Source organism: Fistularia commersonii, chromosome 15 (genome assembly GCF_037954325.1).
Source record: "Fistularia commersonii isolate RoL2024-O1a breed Wild chromosome 15, RoL_Fcom_v1.0, whole genome shotgun sequence".
Lineage (NCBI taxonomy): Eukaryota > Metazoa > Chordata > Actinopteri > Syngnathiformes > Fistulariidae > Fistularia > Fistularia commersonii.
In genome coordinates this window covers 11,489,887-11,507,448 of record NC_141298.1, presented here as the reverse complement: position 1 = coordinate 11,507,448, position 17,562 = coordinate 11,489,887, and the positions used below count along the sequence as shown (strand labels likewise).

General features: G+C 40.8%; 1 protein-coding gene across 1 annotated transcript in view; it reads right to left on the bottom strand.

The window, feature by feature from the left end:
- Positions 1-2,417: 2,417 nt before the first annotated feature.
- The window catches only part of fgf11b (fibroblast growth factor 11b), a 36,449-nt gene continuing 21,304 nt past the window's right edge, over positions 2,418-17,562 (bottom strand). The window contains exons 2-5 of the mRNA XM_086160105.1: positions 17,329-17,439; positions 15,930-16,033; positions 5,412-5,610; positions 2,418-4,420 (exon numbers count right to left, since the gene is read on the bottom strand). Coding sequence (XP_086016231.1) covers positions 4,284-4,420; positions 5,412-5,610; positions 15,930-16,033; positions 17,329-17,439 — 551 coding nt within the window. The 3' untranslated portion in view covers positions 2,418-4,283. The remainder of the gene's footprint in view (positions 4,421-5,411; positions 5,611-15,929; positions 16,034-17,328; positions 17,440-17,562) is intronic.

Here is a 17,562-nt window from a genome sequence, read left to right as displayed (position 1 = left end):
AGTCTTGGGGAAAAAACTCAGCCCAAATTACTTTCACAATAATGCAAAATACTCAAACCTTCTCAACAAAATTATCAAAAATTCAATTAGATGTCACCTGCATTTTTGAATAAATAACGGAAAATTCAGCAAGACGTTGCCATTATTTTGGTCCCAAATATACTTTTGAAAAATTGGAAGAAATTGCTCGTAAATTATCATGAAATTACATTCAAATGCCAGGTTATATATCAGAAGGAGGAATAAATGATAAAGTACTCCATAGTATTAACTTCTATTGTTGACGTATTTGCCCTTTAAAAATTGGCATTACGTCTAATTTCTAATTTTAACAATTGTCGTGTGCATCAGCGAGAAATTAGGTTTGTCAGTAGACAAAGGTTGAAGATAACAAAACAAAAACAACTACAGTAAAGGCAAAACTGTCCAAATGTGAAGTGAATGATATTTTTCTCGTGGGAAAATTAAACACTTAATGAAAATGCCAAAGTCCTCCAACTAATTTTCTCCATAGACCTCCACATAAATAGCACACAGTTCCTTATATGCCTCTTTGTCTGACATTCATTACTGCATCCACATGCCGCTGGAAAAAAAAAAAACCCTGCCAAGAATCTTGCATACTTTTACTGAAGAAATTCCTTATCAACATTCCTCAAGAATCCACCTGCTAATCCTGCACTGGTTCTAAATAACTTCCTCCATGTGCTGATCTCCTCACAATCCAGCACACAATTTCAGACTTCCACTCACCCTCGCCACCCTGTGCATGCAGAGCCACCGTTCCACATCCCGCAGTCTGACACCACATAAGACTTTCACATGCGCATACATGTTAGACACCGTCATAGCTTCTTTTCTTTTTCAAAGACCTTCAGAAGTTTCAACATACTGATGTCTGCCATCACAACATAACACATTCGCTTTAAATAAACACTGTTTTTTTTAATCTCTAAGTGGCTTAACATAGCAGAAAAAAACAGAAATTAAATCAAAGCTGGGATTTATCAGGCCACTGTTCTCATAAAGTTCTCTGCTTGAGAGGTCCAAACATCAGTTGAAACCTGGGTTGTCAGAGGTATAGATACTTCAGCTTTATCCATTGGTTGTATCAGAAGTGCCTGCTCTACAGAAACATGTCTCACAATGTAGGATTAAAAAAAAAACACAGAACAGTGCTGCAATGACTGAGAACAGGTTATTATTTCTCTTGAAAGGCTGAATCTGAATTGTACTGTCAGCATTTTATGTTTTTGAAAATTAAGCATTCCTGTTTTGTCATATTATCAACATGTGCATTTTTCGCTAGCAATCATTTCGTCCACGGGATTCTACGTGAAAGCAACGCAAGGGTTATGGATTATCTAAAAATGCAGTGTTGTGACATCCCTTGTTGATCTAACCGCGTCAGAAAGTTGAATTAATGAAGTCCCTCCTGTGGGATCTGTGGCACCATAGCTATCTCTTCTCTAAAATTTCTCAGGACTCGGTCAACGAAAGACAGATGATACCCAAGTATCGCCTATCCGCGGACACAGATGCATCAAAGACACCATGTTGTGCTCTGTTTGAAGGACGTGCTGTAGGTTATCTGCAGTATCTCAGTGTCTTCCACTCTGCAGAAGACATCCCTTCATAGGGTTACAGCAGAGCCACACCACGACATGCACCCGCTCTGCTCTGTGTTTTTATTTATTTATTTTTTTTCGGAGGCGATTTCTTCCAAGGTGATTTGATAAAGCTGGTGAGCAGATAAGCTGCCAGACATCCTCAGAATAACAAGTGCTCCAGCTCAGAGGCTCCTCTGGCTTTGATGTTTGGCTTCAAACCTGGCTTTATGCTGACAGCAGATGCTGAGTGAAGTTTACACTACCGCTCGTTTTTCAGGCGACTGAGTTCACATGCAGCCTGCATTGAAAATACGACCCAGTTTGTTGGCCTTTGATCAGCCCGTGTGAGGGTTCCTGAGGTGTGGCTGGGGACCTCCTGTGGGAGGTGAGACGATTTCCAGAAATAAGAGAAAAGAAAAAAAATGTGAAAATTTGAAATGCCTTATTGTAATAAAATAGGATTCTTTTATGCATTAACCATCTATACATGTCAGAGCTGCTGTCAGCTTCTCTTTTGGTAGGTTTGGGGGGGGGTGAAAACATTGGTAGCCCCAGAACTAGTGAAAGACCAAGCAGACCCCTCACTCAGGATATTGAGAATGTGGGGTGGATGAACATCCCTGGGCTAATTGTGGCCAAGCTGCGGAATTGTGGCGTGGTGTCGTGAGTCATTAGAAGGGATCGAACTTTACCCAATGAATTAACAATAAGACAGAAGCTCTACCAGACCCATTTTGAAAGTTTGAACCGCTGTAGAAGGACCGGTTCTCTGTAATTTTCCTTGTTTGATTAGTTTGGTCCGATAACTGGGGGGTGGGATGGGGCTGGGGGTGTGGTGTGGTGGGAGAAAGAAATACATCAGAGTTTCAAGTAAAAGCACATGACAATGTATGAGCTTTTCTTCCACGTCGAGTAACGATCAGGGATTGACTATTGAAATTGAAGTATTGACATACATTTTTGGGACGTAGCTGTGATGTAAAAGCTTTTTATATGTCGTCATGCTACGCTGCCTCCCTTGCCAATGGGAGATTTAAAATTTAGAGAAGTAGCAGTAGCTTCAGACTCCCTCACCTCCCATAAAACCGTAGAGGGATCGACCTCACACGCTGATCAATTTGTTTCACAAAACCAGCTCGAAAGAAATGGATCGATAATGTAAAAAAATAAAAAATAAAAAAACTGGGTCATCAGCCAAGCTCTTGTCTCAACGCGGCAAAGCAGGACGCACCCCCTCGGGCTTTGTTCCCCATTCAAATCACAGAGATGCCGATTAGCATGGATCTAAAATTATCACCTGACTTGTTGGTTTGCTGGAATATGTGGGGGAATTTTTGAGCACGCAAATTACAAATATGGGACACCGGCACGGGATTAGGATCACAGATGACCTCTGCTAATCCTGCAAATTATAAAAGGTCTCGAAGGGCTTTGGTATTGCCCCCCCCTTTATTCCAGATTTAAATTTTTTTTAATTGAGAGTTGTTATTTGTTTTAACTGAGGGTTTGCTTTGGCAATTTCTCCCACTCTCAGTGAATGAAATGATGAACCTGAATGAATGGAATTGGCGACTGTATTGCAGAAATACCGCATCAGAGCTGTTTCAAAGTAGTATGGAGAAGAAAAACCCCAAACAGACCAAAAAATAAGCGCCACAACATAAATAAAACAGTAAGGGTTATTACTTTTGACTTGAAGTTTTGTATGGCTCATCATTCGAGGAATAATCCATTTCAAGTTGTGATCCAGAAAAAATGAACACAATTTAATAGCAATGGCAATTAGTTTTAAAGCCAGAGGCTGGATTGAGAAGCGTTTTACTAATTTGAAGTGAACTTTTTGGCTCATTATTATAGTCCAATCTTGCCCTTGAGAAATGTTGGTATTGAAGACAAAATGCACAGTATTGGTGTGAACGTTCCGGCAAAACAAGAAATAAATTAAAAACAACAACATATAATACTAAAGGCTGTTTTTTTTTTTTTTCCTTTTTTTTTTTTTTTTTTTTTCAAAGCAACAGTCTACACTCGATTAATGCAGCGGTTATTTTGCCCGCCCTCATTTCACGCACCAATCCTGCTCTGACCTGACTCGAACCCGACCAGGGATTCCAGCCGATGTCTTTGCTCTGCAGGCGGCTATCTCTCTATAAGCTTTTCTTGACCTCGATGATTAGCTGAGCTGGTCGGCAGTTGGCCAACGGATCGGCCCAGGTTGCCTCCGTCACCAATTCACAGGTTCATAAAGTAAGGGGAGGTGGTGGGATGCTGAAGGGTTAAGGATTATGATGCCGAGTCAGCGCTGGAAATAAATCGTGAATATTCAGTACAATAGAAGAGATGGCGGATAAGAAAAAGACGGAATTGTCGCCTGTAGAAAAAAAGCCTGAATAAGACAGTCTCATGGATAAACAGCGGGGGTTCCTGTTCAGGCCCTGTGCTGCCTCCCTCCCTCTCTCCCTGCCTGGGTGAGTGGCTGGTTGCTGGGGAGATTCCTCTTTCCTCCTCCTCCTCCTCCTCGGCTGCTGATGTACCGCTGACCCATTAATCCCTCAGCATCCTATAGTGCACTTCTGAACGTGGCGATCGTTCCCTTAGGCACCCTCAGCAAATGATGGGCAACTGTGTTCCCGGTGCCCCTGCTGCCCTCTGACCCACCCTCAGTCTCCTGTGCTATGACGCCTCCGCCTTGGGAGCTTCTTGATGTCCGTTCTTCAAGGACGGCGAATCCGATGTTTTCACGGTCTTCCTGGGAGGACTCACAGGTTCGCTGGCGAGCTCATGCAGTGACGGCTCCTTATACATGGCCACTGCGAAACAAAGAAGCCGTTGATAAGTGATCGACGGGCCAATCACAGCTTGTTATTTGGGGGGTGGGGAGGCTTAACTGGTTGCCTGATGCAACATTGCACTAAATATGCAGTGGCGCGTGGATGGATGGATGGAAGGATATGGATGTTTCATTTACATTTGGTTTTAGTTAACAGCACGGTGTCCCAACTTCTGTTTATGTGATTGGACGTTGCGTCAAATGTTCCTTTCCCTTGTTAACAGTAGGACGAAGCAGTGGTGTCTGCAGCATTGTTTGATCTGTGGTCATTGTAAACATTCACTGACAATTGAAAAACGATGGATAGAATCTCTTGAACAACAAGCCATGCTGAAAAACTCTGCTGTCGAAGGGAAAGATACACAAAATCTTTCATCCCTCATGCCATAACCCTGTACAATAACTCACTCTGTTCAGTTACTGAGCTACGTCGTATTGCCACTTTGCTCATTATTTATTCCTCTATACTGGCAAATAGGAGACTTTTTTTTTCTCAGATTATACTTTCACACTTAGGAGTTTATTTATCTTTACATGTATTTTTAGCTTATCTTGTCTTTGTATGTCTTGCTGCTGCTGCGGAACAATTTCCCAAGCATGGGATCATTAAAGTACATCTCATCTGATTGTCATCTCAAACATATTTCAGAAATATTTTTTGTATATTTTACTGCTGAAAATAGTTTAAGATTTTTCTGTGATAATCAGGAGAGCTGGAAAACAAGATGTGTTCAAAAAGAATATGGGCTTTTTTTCTGTTTGACAATATTTCACAATAAAGGCACAACACATAACAAACAAACAGGATTGTTAGAGTTAACACACACCGGTAGTTTATCCAAACGGGGAATCAAATCTTCATTATAGGAAGACTTGGGTTACTACTTTGCATTAGAAATAAATTGCTTCTTTTTTTTTTTTAATTGAATCACACAGCTCCAACATTGACTCACAGTACAGTAGATACCAACCCTCGATAACTTTGGGCAGGAAGTGTGTGGCTCCTTTGGTCTTCTTTACCCGATTGCCCTTCATGACCTGGCCGTCACGGTTGATACCGATATACCAGGAGCGCCCAGACTGGGTCTGACGGTAGAGCATCGAGGAGTACGTAACGTAGTAGTTCTCAAAGACACTCTCCTTGAACTTACACTCGGGAGTGAAGTGCTCCTAGGAACAAACACGGGAAAATAGGGGGAGGGAACCCAGGGCAAAGGTACATATATATTAGCACACTTGGCGAGAATAAAGATTATGCACAATTATCATGAGAATTATGAGCCTTTGAACATGAACTGCGGTGCATGTAAGCAATGACATAAATAGAAACGACGTGGACACAAATACATTAAAATCGTTTTCCTGAAGGAATGGGTGGATGGTTATCTGGACTTTGGTGCCTTTGAAAGCATGTGCATCCTGGTCCTTTGGGGGAAAACAACTCGGCAAAAATGTTAACATTTCGTGGAGGAATGAAAAAATCGTCCCTGCTAAAGATAATGTACTCCCAAAGGAGCAGAGCTGAGAAGATGAAACGCTGATGACTTCAAGAATTATACCACCACATTCATGATGTTCATTGTGCAAATTGTTGGTTCTCCAGGTTCTCCGAGTTGTCTTCTCTCTTTTTGAAAGTTCTCCTGTCTCCCTTGAGAAGAAATAGCAGCCTTGCAGCTTGATGATCCAAATTAGCACTGGCCAATAGTGAGCATTTTCAAAGCATACAAACCACAACTTCATAATTTTTAGTTTCAATTAAAATAAATATACAGCACAGAGGTCCTATGTTGCTCCTCTTATATTGCAGCTCAAGGAAAACGAAACCATGTGCTGCGGCAAATTATCCATTTCCTGGATCTCTGGCTGTTGTGTCCACTGGACAAACTTTAACACCCTGACGATGTCTTATCTTTTATGGTGGAAAGCATATTGCGCATGCATCATTTATAATGGGAGTCTATGGTAAAGATTTTTGAGCCCCAGAGGAACAGGTGATACCGCACTTGACCCTTCAGAGAGAACATTTTTCAAGTGGATCTGAATGCAGATTATACATGGTGCTCATGGACTGCATAGTAATAATAATAATGATGATAATAATGATAATTGCTCTTCTTGTGGGACAGGTGGGTTGGCACCCTCATGCCCGCTATTGTAGGGCCAACCACTGCTAAATCGATGGTTGTTTATTTTAAAATATCGTTTTAGGAACAAACGCAGTCGGATCTTTTGTTCCTCAGGTTCTCTTTTTGATAGACTTCTGACATTTTTCACCTTTCATTTTTTCCTTTTATTTTTTAACCTGAGTTTAGGCTCAACATTGAGGATCCTGCCCCTTCAAATTGGTTATACTGTTATGCTTTCCACCTGAGTGGTTGTTGCTCCCATGTTCCTCTGCTCTATTCTGTTGATGTTCTCAACTCCTTTTTAAAAGATTCAGTTGGTCAGTTATGGTGATGTTTAAATTCTGTGCTTTAAACAATAGAGATTTTTATCTCAATATAGGTATCTTCATCAAAATCCTGAGAAGTGGCAAAGTAGGAAGTCAGGGAGACCAACTTTTTAATGAAATTATCTTTTAGAATCTTGGTGCACCAACTGTAAAATGACCAAGTGGCTCTCACCTTCTGCAGCTACAGATTTATCTCAAGTGGAAAAAAGTTTATAGTTTTATAACCAAATTTTTTTCCCATGTCAAAACAGTTTAAGACAATTTCTTGTTAATTAAAAGGAAATTGTCCAGTCTTTTTTAACTGACTGATCTTTCACTTACTACTTTACTATGGTATTTCCAATGAACACTAAGTAATAGGCCAAATTTGTTGAGCAAAACAGTGGGGGAAAAAAAGATTGTTACTTTCCTTCGGATGATTCATATTGTGCTTAACAGATAAAATCAATTCCTCCCCCTTTGATTTTGTCAATGTGATTTAATTCCTGTAATATGGGCTGCTCTGACTGCCACATTTACATGACCATCTAAATCTGAATAGACATTACAAAATTAAATTAATGTAACTTGGTTCGACTCCAGCGGTTTGGCCTGTCGTCGTAAATGCTAATCTCCTAGCTGCTCCCTTCCCCGCCTGTCCTCAGCATAAGGACAACCGAACCCCCCCTGCATAATGTTGACCGGTGATATTAAGCAATGGCGACAGATATACATCTCTCTTCGTCTGCGTCAGGGTCTCGACAGGGTCCTTCTCCTGTCAGAGAGCAAAGCCAATCTGCCGGATTGATTAAGTGCGAGCAGTGGGGCAGAAATGGCTGAGTGTGGAGTATTTCCCCGAGACAGAAGAGGGGCCGGAGGACCCCTGCTCGGCATTGACAAGGTTTAATAAAGAGCGGGGAGTAGATGGAGAAGGTACGAGAGACCTCTAGTTTCACACTTATTACAGATCATCACCTTTCTCCTTCACGGGGAGGCGTCATCCTTTAGCTGACAAGGCAATTCACCACCTGATGACCTTACCCTGTAAAAAAGTTAAACCTCGTTGTATTTGTTTTTTGTTTTTTTTTTCTTCCGGTGAAACATTTTTATATTGAAAATGAGCAAATACATTTTATGTCCATTTTTTTTTTTATTTTAACTAAATTAATTCTAAAATGAATTCTGTTTTTGTTGGATTAGAATGTTGTTCCTGATATAAACCATTTACCAAATCATTTACTCATGTAATTTTTATCTTCTTTTTTTTTTTTTTTTCATTAACAAAAGTTATTGCACAATGTCATTTATGTAAACCAATGTTTAGATATTAACATCGCGGGGTTTAAGCAAAGCTTTAGAAGGAACTTTGCCCCAAAAAATATGTTGGAATGAACAGCATATCGTACGTGCCTGATCTACTCATTAAATCTATTCAAATTATATCTATTCAGTTAAATGCTATTGTTCTCGGCGTGTATAATTACATCTACTATATTTTTGAAATTGACTTTGATTCACCCATTTAAAGTCGCTGATAGTGACTTCTGGCTATTTTACAATGCTCACAGTGTCAAAATCTAAATCTAATTTTCCTTGGTCTGAATAACTGTTGAGAACAAGAAAAATTTTAAAAATGTGACGATGATACCAAAGCCCAAAGTCAAAAACCAATACAAAATAATAGACTTAATTTAAAATCTGGGGATGATAAAACTGAAAAGGACAGTTCTTTAGATTAGATGTACCATTGAAAATCGTCTTTTCCATGGAGAAACGTGGTTTCAGTTAAAGTACCAAATCCTTATTTCTGCACCCCCATCTTACTTTATTAGTTATTTTACTGTCAAGCTTCAGGAATAAAGTTTAGCTCGTAAATGCAGTAGTTATAATAAAGGAGAGTCCTTTTCTGAAATATTGATATCGATGTGATGGAATTCTCAAAAATCTTTTGGAGAAACATCCAGTTCTCCCTCAGAAATGAACTGAATTCATGAAATTAAGTTCATGGCAAAGCTGTTCTGACAAAAATATATAATAATATTTATTTATTTTTTTTTTTCCTGCGCACCAGTCTCCTACCGGGGGGCATCGGAGCTATATTAAGACCCTCTGACAGGTTTGATATCTTTTGCTGTGCTAACATAAAGGGGATGGGATCGATAGATGATCCGATTCATTCATTATTAATCAGGCCAGAGAGCAGGAGGGCTGGGAAGTGCCCGAGACCAGGGGGGAGGTACTGAGAGAGAAGATAAGTAAAAGAGAGCAGGAAGATCCCTGGTAGAGGACAGAGTAGGTGACTGCCAGGTAATAAAGGAGATTAAGGAGAGAAAATGGAGGAGCCCACTCCTCTCTATCTCCCCCAGGAACAAAAGCAAAGAATACTAGTGGGGGGAAGGAGGGGGGAGTCTGACAACAACGAGGGCCTCCGTCTTCTCACCGACCTCACGATCTGACACCGACGTCCCTCTTGAAGGTGAAGCCATTGTCCTGATAAAAATACCCTTCAGCTCAACCTCTGAAATTACACCAGAGATAACACCTCTCTCCCAGACCATCCCATAATTACCCCTCTCATTCAGTCCCCTGGATTCAGCCCTGATGGTGGAACCCACATGTGTTTCATTTGTGTAATCTCCCCATGTCTGGATTTTAATCCCTTCTTAAACTACTTTGAGTACACTCAACATCACCATACAAGTGAACCTTGTTATTACTATGACAAAAAGACAGTGAAATTAACCATTTCAAATCAAAACACTGCGTGGAAGTAACAGTTTGATTTTCCTTCTTGAACAACAATATTTTGATATGAAATGTTGACTCAGAATGAAAAGCTTTGCTCTTGATGTAGCACACCATTTTTTTATTCAATTTCTTCCTTTTTTTTTTTTTTTTTTGCTTGTGAAAGATTTTCTTTTCATATTCGTTGAAAAGCTAAACCTAAAAATGTTAAGGTTGTTTTGAAACATTCCAACAACAGATGATACACATTTTTCATTTAAATCTAATATAAATGTATAGGAGTGGAAATTATAGTCATGCTTTCTACAGGTTTGTTTTTAGTTTAATTGTATGGCTGCTTTTACACATTACAAAATAAGAGCTTGCCTTGGCTGAATCATACCAGTCAAGTTCCGCACAGTTTTTTTTTTTTTTCAATGCAGCGGTTTATAATGTGCTAAATCCAGTGGTTGAAATGGGTTTTAAAATCCAATCAGTGAGCAATAAAGGCTTTTGTTCTAGACGGTAATACTGAAGAAGCTCACATCTAAAACTCACCCTATGTACCAGAAGTAGAAACCGCCATATTTTTACCAGATGAACTTAATTCACCTGCAGGCGTGACTCACTGCCTTCTCTTAAAAACAAACAAACTGTGATTTATTTTTTCAAAAATCATTGGAATATTTCCATTTAAATCTCTGCTGTCTGCCCATAAACGTTGAGGGACTATGTTAGCCCCGCCCCCTCCCCTTGTGTCCCTAGTCCAAAAGGAATTTAAATGGGAGTGGATGAGAGAGAGGTAATATGAAGCATTCGTGCAGAGAATTCCCAAGATGGGAAGAACCTCGTCATGATGCAGAGCAGTGCTGCAACCCCATGCCCCCACTCCTTATTTCCCGCCAACACACACCACTGGCTTCCTCTATCCCCCCAACACTCCCCCATTCATCCTCTCTCCAAGTCTGATTACATCTATTCCACCTGCTTCAGGAGGCTTGATTCACCGCGCGGCCAAACACCGAGAGAACACATACTAGATTAGGACAAACCGCTACTAATGAGAGGTATGTGATCGTTAAAATGAGGGCGTCATCGAGGGAACTCTTAAGCTGTTTTGGAAAACACTTTAAGATTTTACCAGTTGAAAATGTCCCCCACCCCCTTTTTAAATTAAATACAAATTAGGTGCTTCAGTTTGCAGACTTGTGAATCATTTTCCCAGTTGAAATATTTGTATTACCGGTACTTATTTTTACAAGTTATTTTAAAAAATATAATTAAAAGGAAGTCACCTTAATGAGCAAAATGTTTTATTAGCTGAAAATCTTTTACTGCCCACTGCCCTAGTAGATTATTATGCAATTGAAAATAATCAATCAATAAAATAATGATTTGTTATTTTACTGTCAACGCATGCAATGGCAGAAAACAGCATAATTCTCCTTGATATTCTGATTTATTCATTTTTTTTTCTGTACAAATTGGTAGCTTTTTGTGTGCAAGACACACATCCAGCAATAATACATGATAAGTTGTGCCCCTAAAATCGTAGCTCTGCCTCTCAAATTCAAAATAAGTTGTAGGATCTAACATGCACTTATTTGCAGTCTCCTATTTAAACAGCAGGGGTCACAGTGTCATATAGACTGCTGCATCTATTGACTCTCCCTCCAGCTTCTGCAGGGTAATCTATGGGAAACTGTGAAGTCTGCCTGGCTGCAGTAATCCCTCCATATTTCCATAGCACTGCATTACTGGTACTGCAACCCACTTACATGGGAGGAAAAACCTAACATGAAAAATGCAAAGCTCATTCCCACCAAGCCTTTGTTACATAGACATGTGCATATAATCACTGTGTGTGTGTGTGTGTGTGTGTGTGTGTGTGTGCGCGCGCGCGCATGGCATGTTGGTGACGTTGAGCCAGATGTACATGAGACACCATGTTACATAAGTCAATAAGGGCATGGATGTGCTTATTAAGAGGGGTTTTAATGGGGATGAGATGGTTAATACAGTTTAGCAGCAGACATATATATAATGCTTCATAGCAGCAGATGACAACATTAGGAGACACGTGCCATCACAGTGCTGACTTACTGCTGGATCGCGCCAGTTGTTATGATGCAAGGAGGGGATAAGGGAGGGTTAGCTTAGCTTCTCTTCTGTTTTACTCCTCCACTGTCAAAACTGTTTTTCTTTAAGTGAGGTATGTTGGGATGCAAGTGTGATTGCTAGTTTCTGAGCTCTGCAGATTTCAAGCCCATCATGGTTTAGAAAAGAAGTGTTTGAAACCCACGTGTTCGTCTAAAAGATCGGGCGCTGTTTTGTTGTTAGCGCGGCTTCCAGACGTGTGTGCCAAACTTTGATTTTATTCCACTCTGCTGAGCCGTCTCCCTTTTCATTCATATTTTGGATTTCACAAACTCTGGGCTGATCGCCATGTCTGGCTTTGCCACAGGTATTTTTGTTAACAACAACAATATGCCTGCCACTCCACTGTCAATGTGCTCTGGGCTCAATCTGAGCATGAATCAGAAAAAATATTAAAAATGAATTGCTTCAGTAGTGTAGGAGACAGTGCTCCCCCCCCCCCCCCCCCCCCATGAATGGACCTTTTTTCGGGAAGTGGCAGCCTCTATCAGTTCCTCTCTAGCGAGCATCGTCCCTTTACGCTGCTGAAGCTACGTTCTTATTTGCTGCAAAAGCAAGTTCAGAAGAAGTTATTAGCATTTCCATATTTGTGGTTCTGTTGTGCTCCGTAATGTTTGTGGAAGACTTTTTTTGGCCCTATTAGTTACCCCGTAACTTTTCATCCTACGGGATAAATGCTTCTCAGTTTTCATGATGGATGTAAGGATTGGGATGATAGTTATGGTACTTATCGACCATAGTGAAGATAAAAACAGTACATTTATTCCAATTTTTTTATCACCTCTTCAAACCTAGTATGGATTGATCTTCCAACACCTGTAGCAACAACGCAGCATGATTAAATTCCCCAATACGGTCCATTTATCACCTGCTGTATCAACATATTATCGTCCCAAATAAGTGAAAAGATCAGGGCCGGCTGTCCTCCATGAGCATAATAAGGATGCTTTCATAAAACACTGTGAGATATTACAGCAGCCAAATTTAAAAACTACAGTTATAAACCTGGCAGGACAGAGGAATCTCTCCAGGGGAGGCAGAGTTACACTTTGAGCTTCTGGAAATTAATGTTGTAGACAAACGACTGGACAAATCACACCATCTTTCCTCCAAACTGCACAGTTCATCATTTGAACAGTGAAACACCAGGGTGTGCAGGTGCAAGGTGCTCTCAAATGGTGTGTTAAATGACATTACTACTCCTCAGCAACTTTTAACCCTTTGCGCACCATCTCAGAGATTGTCATTTGCACCACACCGAAGCCACCACATCATGATATAGGAATTTAAACTTTTATAGTTGCAACGTGGCCCTGCAATCGACCGGCGACTGGTCGAGGGAATGTCCTGCCTCTTGCCTAACGAGAGCTGGGATAGCTTCCAGCACCCCCGTGGCCCTGAGCAGGATAAGCAGCAGATAATGAATTAATATCATAACATGAGCTGTGCTGCGACAAAACAAGCGAGCAAGGTTCTCAGGGTTGCAGAATATTTGACGGAAAGTCTTAAATGTAACCGTAAGACAAGATGGGAAATGTTTCCCTTTAAAAGGTTAGGCTTAAGCACCTACACGGTGTTCTGATGCTCAGAAAAACATTCATGTTGAAATTTTAATTTCATTTCCAACCTGATAGAGTTCTCTTACTTGTAAAACAAGAATGAAGGAGGCTTGAACCTGCAGCTGTTTTGTATTTTCCGTTCTTTTTTTGGTTTCTCTTGATAAATTTAGCCTCGGAAATATTCTTTGATAGTCGTGTTTTTTTTGTTTTTTTTTGAATGCTGATAGGTAACTACTTCTGATAAATGCTGGTGGGGGGAAGTACTTAATTTTGTGCTTGACTTGGAAAACAGTCGTGTTTTGCGGCCGGCGTCATCACCAGAGGCATTTCACATCCTGTAACTCGCGCTGACTGCATTTAGATCTTACCTGCTTTCTCTTATAGACTAACAATTTTTCTGAAGGGGAGCTCTCCTACACTCTTCACTTCCAGGAGTGCTATTAAATTGCCAACCGCCCGCCGGTACATTTCTGCCATTCATCTATACCCCCCCCTTCCTCCACATTGTCTGCTGTCTTCTGGCTAAAGCGATACTATCTGGCGGGCTGGCGTCGTCCTGCATCCCAATGCTCCGCCGAAGAGAACAGAAAGGACACTGTTGTTCATCAATAGGTCTCAGTCTCTTTATCCTGCAGTCATCTCCTGGAGATAAAGCCTGTGTATTTATTCTGCTGCCCTTCCATTGATTACGGCTGCAAACACATCCTACGTGCATAAAAGACAAATAAATCTCTGTCTCTGCCTTCAATGTGTGTTTACCAAGACTTTTCCAGCATGCACGGAGATGACAAAATGGGGCAGGGACGCACCGAGGCTTATTTCTGCATAGGGCTCAGCCTTCTCATGTTTCCCACCTGCGGGAGCGTGAGGCGTTCACATCCATCCTTCACATGGACGCTCAACTTTTTCCGCTTGTCAAGGAGTCGCATCTAACAACATATGTATTACATGCGGGTGTGAGGGCCAGTAGCGCAGAGCGGGTTTTCAAGTTGAAACCATTGTCTAAGCGGTAAGCGGCAGCAGCAGGGGGAGGGGGGGGTTACATCCGCAAGGAAGCATTTGTCAGTCACCTTAGCATCTCCAGGAGTGACAGTGATGAGCTTATTTTTGCTAAATGGAAAACATTCCTCATCCGTCGTGCTCGCTCTCCGGTATGCTTTTGGATTTTATAAAAACATAAAATGAACCTTTTTAATTTCTTTTTTTTCATTAAGCTGTCGCTTTGTCACAACACCTGCGTCCCATCTTCCTCCGGAGCTTGGAATGGAGGGTCATTAAATCAAAGATGCATGACATTACATGAGAAGACAGCTGTTCTGCGGTACGACACCTGTATCAACTCATAAACGTGTGTGTGTGTGCGCGTATGTGTGTGTGCGCATGTGTGCGTGTGCATGGGATCAACCGAGAGGAATTTCCCGGAACAGGACCATTCAGCTTCAGCTCAGATATAGACTGGCGGTGAGGAAATCCCCGCTCCGTTCACGGGCGAGAGGAATCCATGCTAATCAGGGGCTCCGAGGATAAAAAAGGGACGCCTTTCTCAAAAATTCACCTCTCAGATCTATCGATGTCACTCCCTGCATTTTACATCACATATGCATGAGAGTAATATGAACTTCCTTGTTTATTTGCTGCCAGAGTGCCATGCCGTCAGTTTTTTATAAGTCTTTTGCAAATAGTGTATGTCTGTATCTTTGTAAACTGTTGGTTGGCTCATGACAGACTGATCTGCAGCAACACGTGTGTGACAAATAACATTAAGCATAAATAGAATAATACTCAAACTACAGACTCGTCTTTGGGCTTCAGGTTGCTCAATAACGTCTCCTCACTCCTTTATATTTCTGAGATTGGGGTTTTTTCCATACATTTTCCAAGGTTCTCTGCAAAATTGGGGCTTTTCCCGCTTTTTAAAATATTTATTTATTTGTTTATTTCTAATATATATATTTTTTTCGTTTTAATTTTTCTATGCTAACTCTCCCTTTGTTTTCTTTGTCAATTCTGTTTTTATTCTCTTTTGATTGATTGATTTTATTTTTTTAAGTTTCACTGTTTGCACTAACATGTCACGAATGACATCCAGCTCTGAGAAGTTGTGGAAACATGAGCTTTTACATGCACAAAGTACTGGTGCATATAGTGTTCAGTTTTACTGCATGGCAACTCAAAAAGGGTCATTTTTAATTACCCGAAGGGCCAAAAATAATATCTGGTTGACACAATGATGTAGTTAACAGACTCAACTACTTCTGACTTTCCACTGAATTTATCCAAAAAGTGATACCTCAGATTTCAGCACATTGATAAAGTATCGGTTGTTTTCAAAAACCATGTTGTTTATTTTTTCAGCACTGAAAATAACCATTTCTGATCTTGTGAAGCCAGGAAAGCATTTGTACAGGTGCGAGTTGGTTTTGACCCGCTATGGAGGAAGGGGAGGGGGAACAAGTTTCAGTCTGCATCAAGTGACCCCCTGCTGAACTTTAAATTCCAACAGTGGATGATATTCACTTGAATTCCTGATCAGACACAAGTAAAGGATCCTCAGTATCCTTCTGGATCACGGTAACTAAGCATCCGTCACAGCACGGCTTCAGACTGTTACTACTTACAGAAGTATAGAGGTATCCATCACTGTTCATGGCAAGGTACAAGCCTGTCTTCGCTCCTTGGATTGCCACAATCCGTAGACCCACTGGAATCAGGTTGAATTGAGCTGAATTGGATAAAAAAAAATAGTCAGGGGGGAGAAAGTGTAATGCCAGGGGACGCTGTAAAATTAAAACTACAATACCGCCTTGCAAAAGAGTTTTTTTTTTTCAGTAATTGACTGCAGCAGCAGCTGAATAGCTGCAGAGTCGTTGCTGAATCTACATTTGAAGCATTTAGCTTGTGACCCTTCTCAGTGTTTATCTTGCAATTGGGGGGAAAAAAAAAATAAAACACCACTATGTCACCTTCACTCAGCTTTACACTGCCTCCAAATCTGCATAATAATTGGGATTTTCTGCCTCAGCGTTTGTAGGACTCAGCGAAGAGTGAGACAGGGAGAGGTAGGTGCTCCCTCTCAGCAGGGTTTCTCAAGATATTGCTGCATTCATTTCCATGGGAAATAATTCAGGAAAGGGAACGTGTGTGGGGCTTCTGATGGTCCGCGCGAACACTTGGAACATCCGAACATCAAAACCAGCGGCATCTTTGATTTTTCAGGTTGATTTTCATTTCAAGCTCGTGCACGAGAGCAGTTTGTTCGGGCTTTGTCAAGTTTTTTTTTTTCGGATAACGCCAAGCTGTGCTGGTGATGAAATTAGAAGCAATCAAACTGCAACCGCTGAGTTTTACGTATAGTCATTGTCTGATGTTAAGCATTTTATGTCAATTTTGAGCACACTTTGGACACGTTTCCTTTGGAGAAAAGGGCCAATATGCCAGTGATATGACAGTTTTCTGAAGTCTCTATTTTGAAAGACAAAAAAAACCCCAAACTGATGGTTACATTTATAGCCAGCTGATGACGAGCAATATCAAATGTAATTTCACGTTGATGTTGTATTGTGGATCAATTTATTAAATCATTGGTGTATAATTAACTGTTATCTAAAATAAACTAATGTTCAAAAAAATAAAATTTCTAAAAAAGAAAAACTTACCTAAAGTAATCAAAAAAGTCCACAAGTAAATTGACTTAAAAACAGGCAAAACATTTATCCCAATATTCAGCAGAAAGTGTCTGACAATAAAATCATTCAATTAGCAGGGTATAATCAAAAGCAGATACAAAAGCAGAAACAGTGAGTTTGTTACCGGACCAGAAATTGTGCTATTTTTTTTATTCCTACTCACCAGGAAATATTTACCTTTTGAAAACGTTGACATAAACTCCTTTTTGTGATTTTGAGGCAGTCGCTGAATTCATGTGTGGCGTGAGCTAATGTACCATGTGATACCCAAGCGATGCGTGTTAGAGTCCTAAAGCTGAGTCAGGCGGCGTGGAGACAGAAACACACTCACAGAAGGAGCTGCTCTCATCCCTGGTACTGTCCATGGTGCCGTCAGGCTGCATCTGCAGGTAGAAGCCATGTTGGCTGTACAGACGGGTGACGATGCCTTTCAGCTGCGGCTCTGCGAGGAAGCAACATACCGTCAGACAGAAACCTCAGCCAGCGGGAAGTGATTACACAACATGGTTAACCAAATACTGTCAGGAGCACCAACATGAACACCCCACTAGAGTTGCAAGCTAGG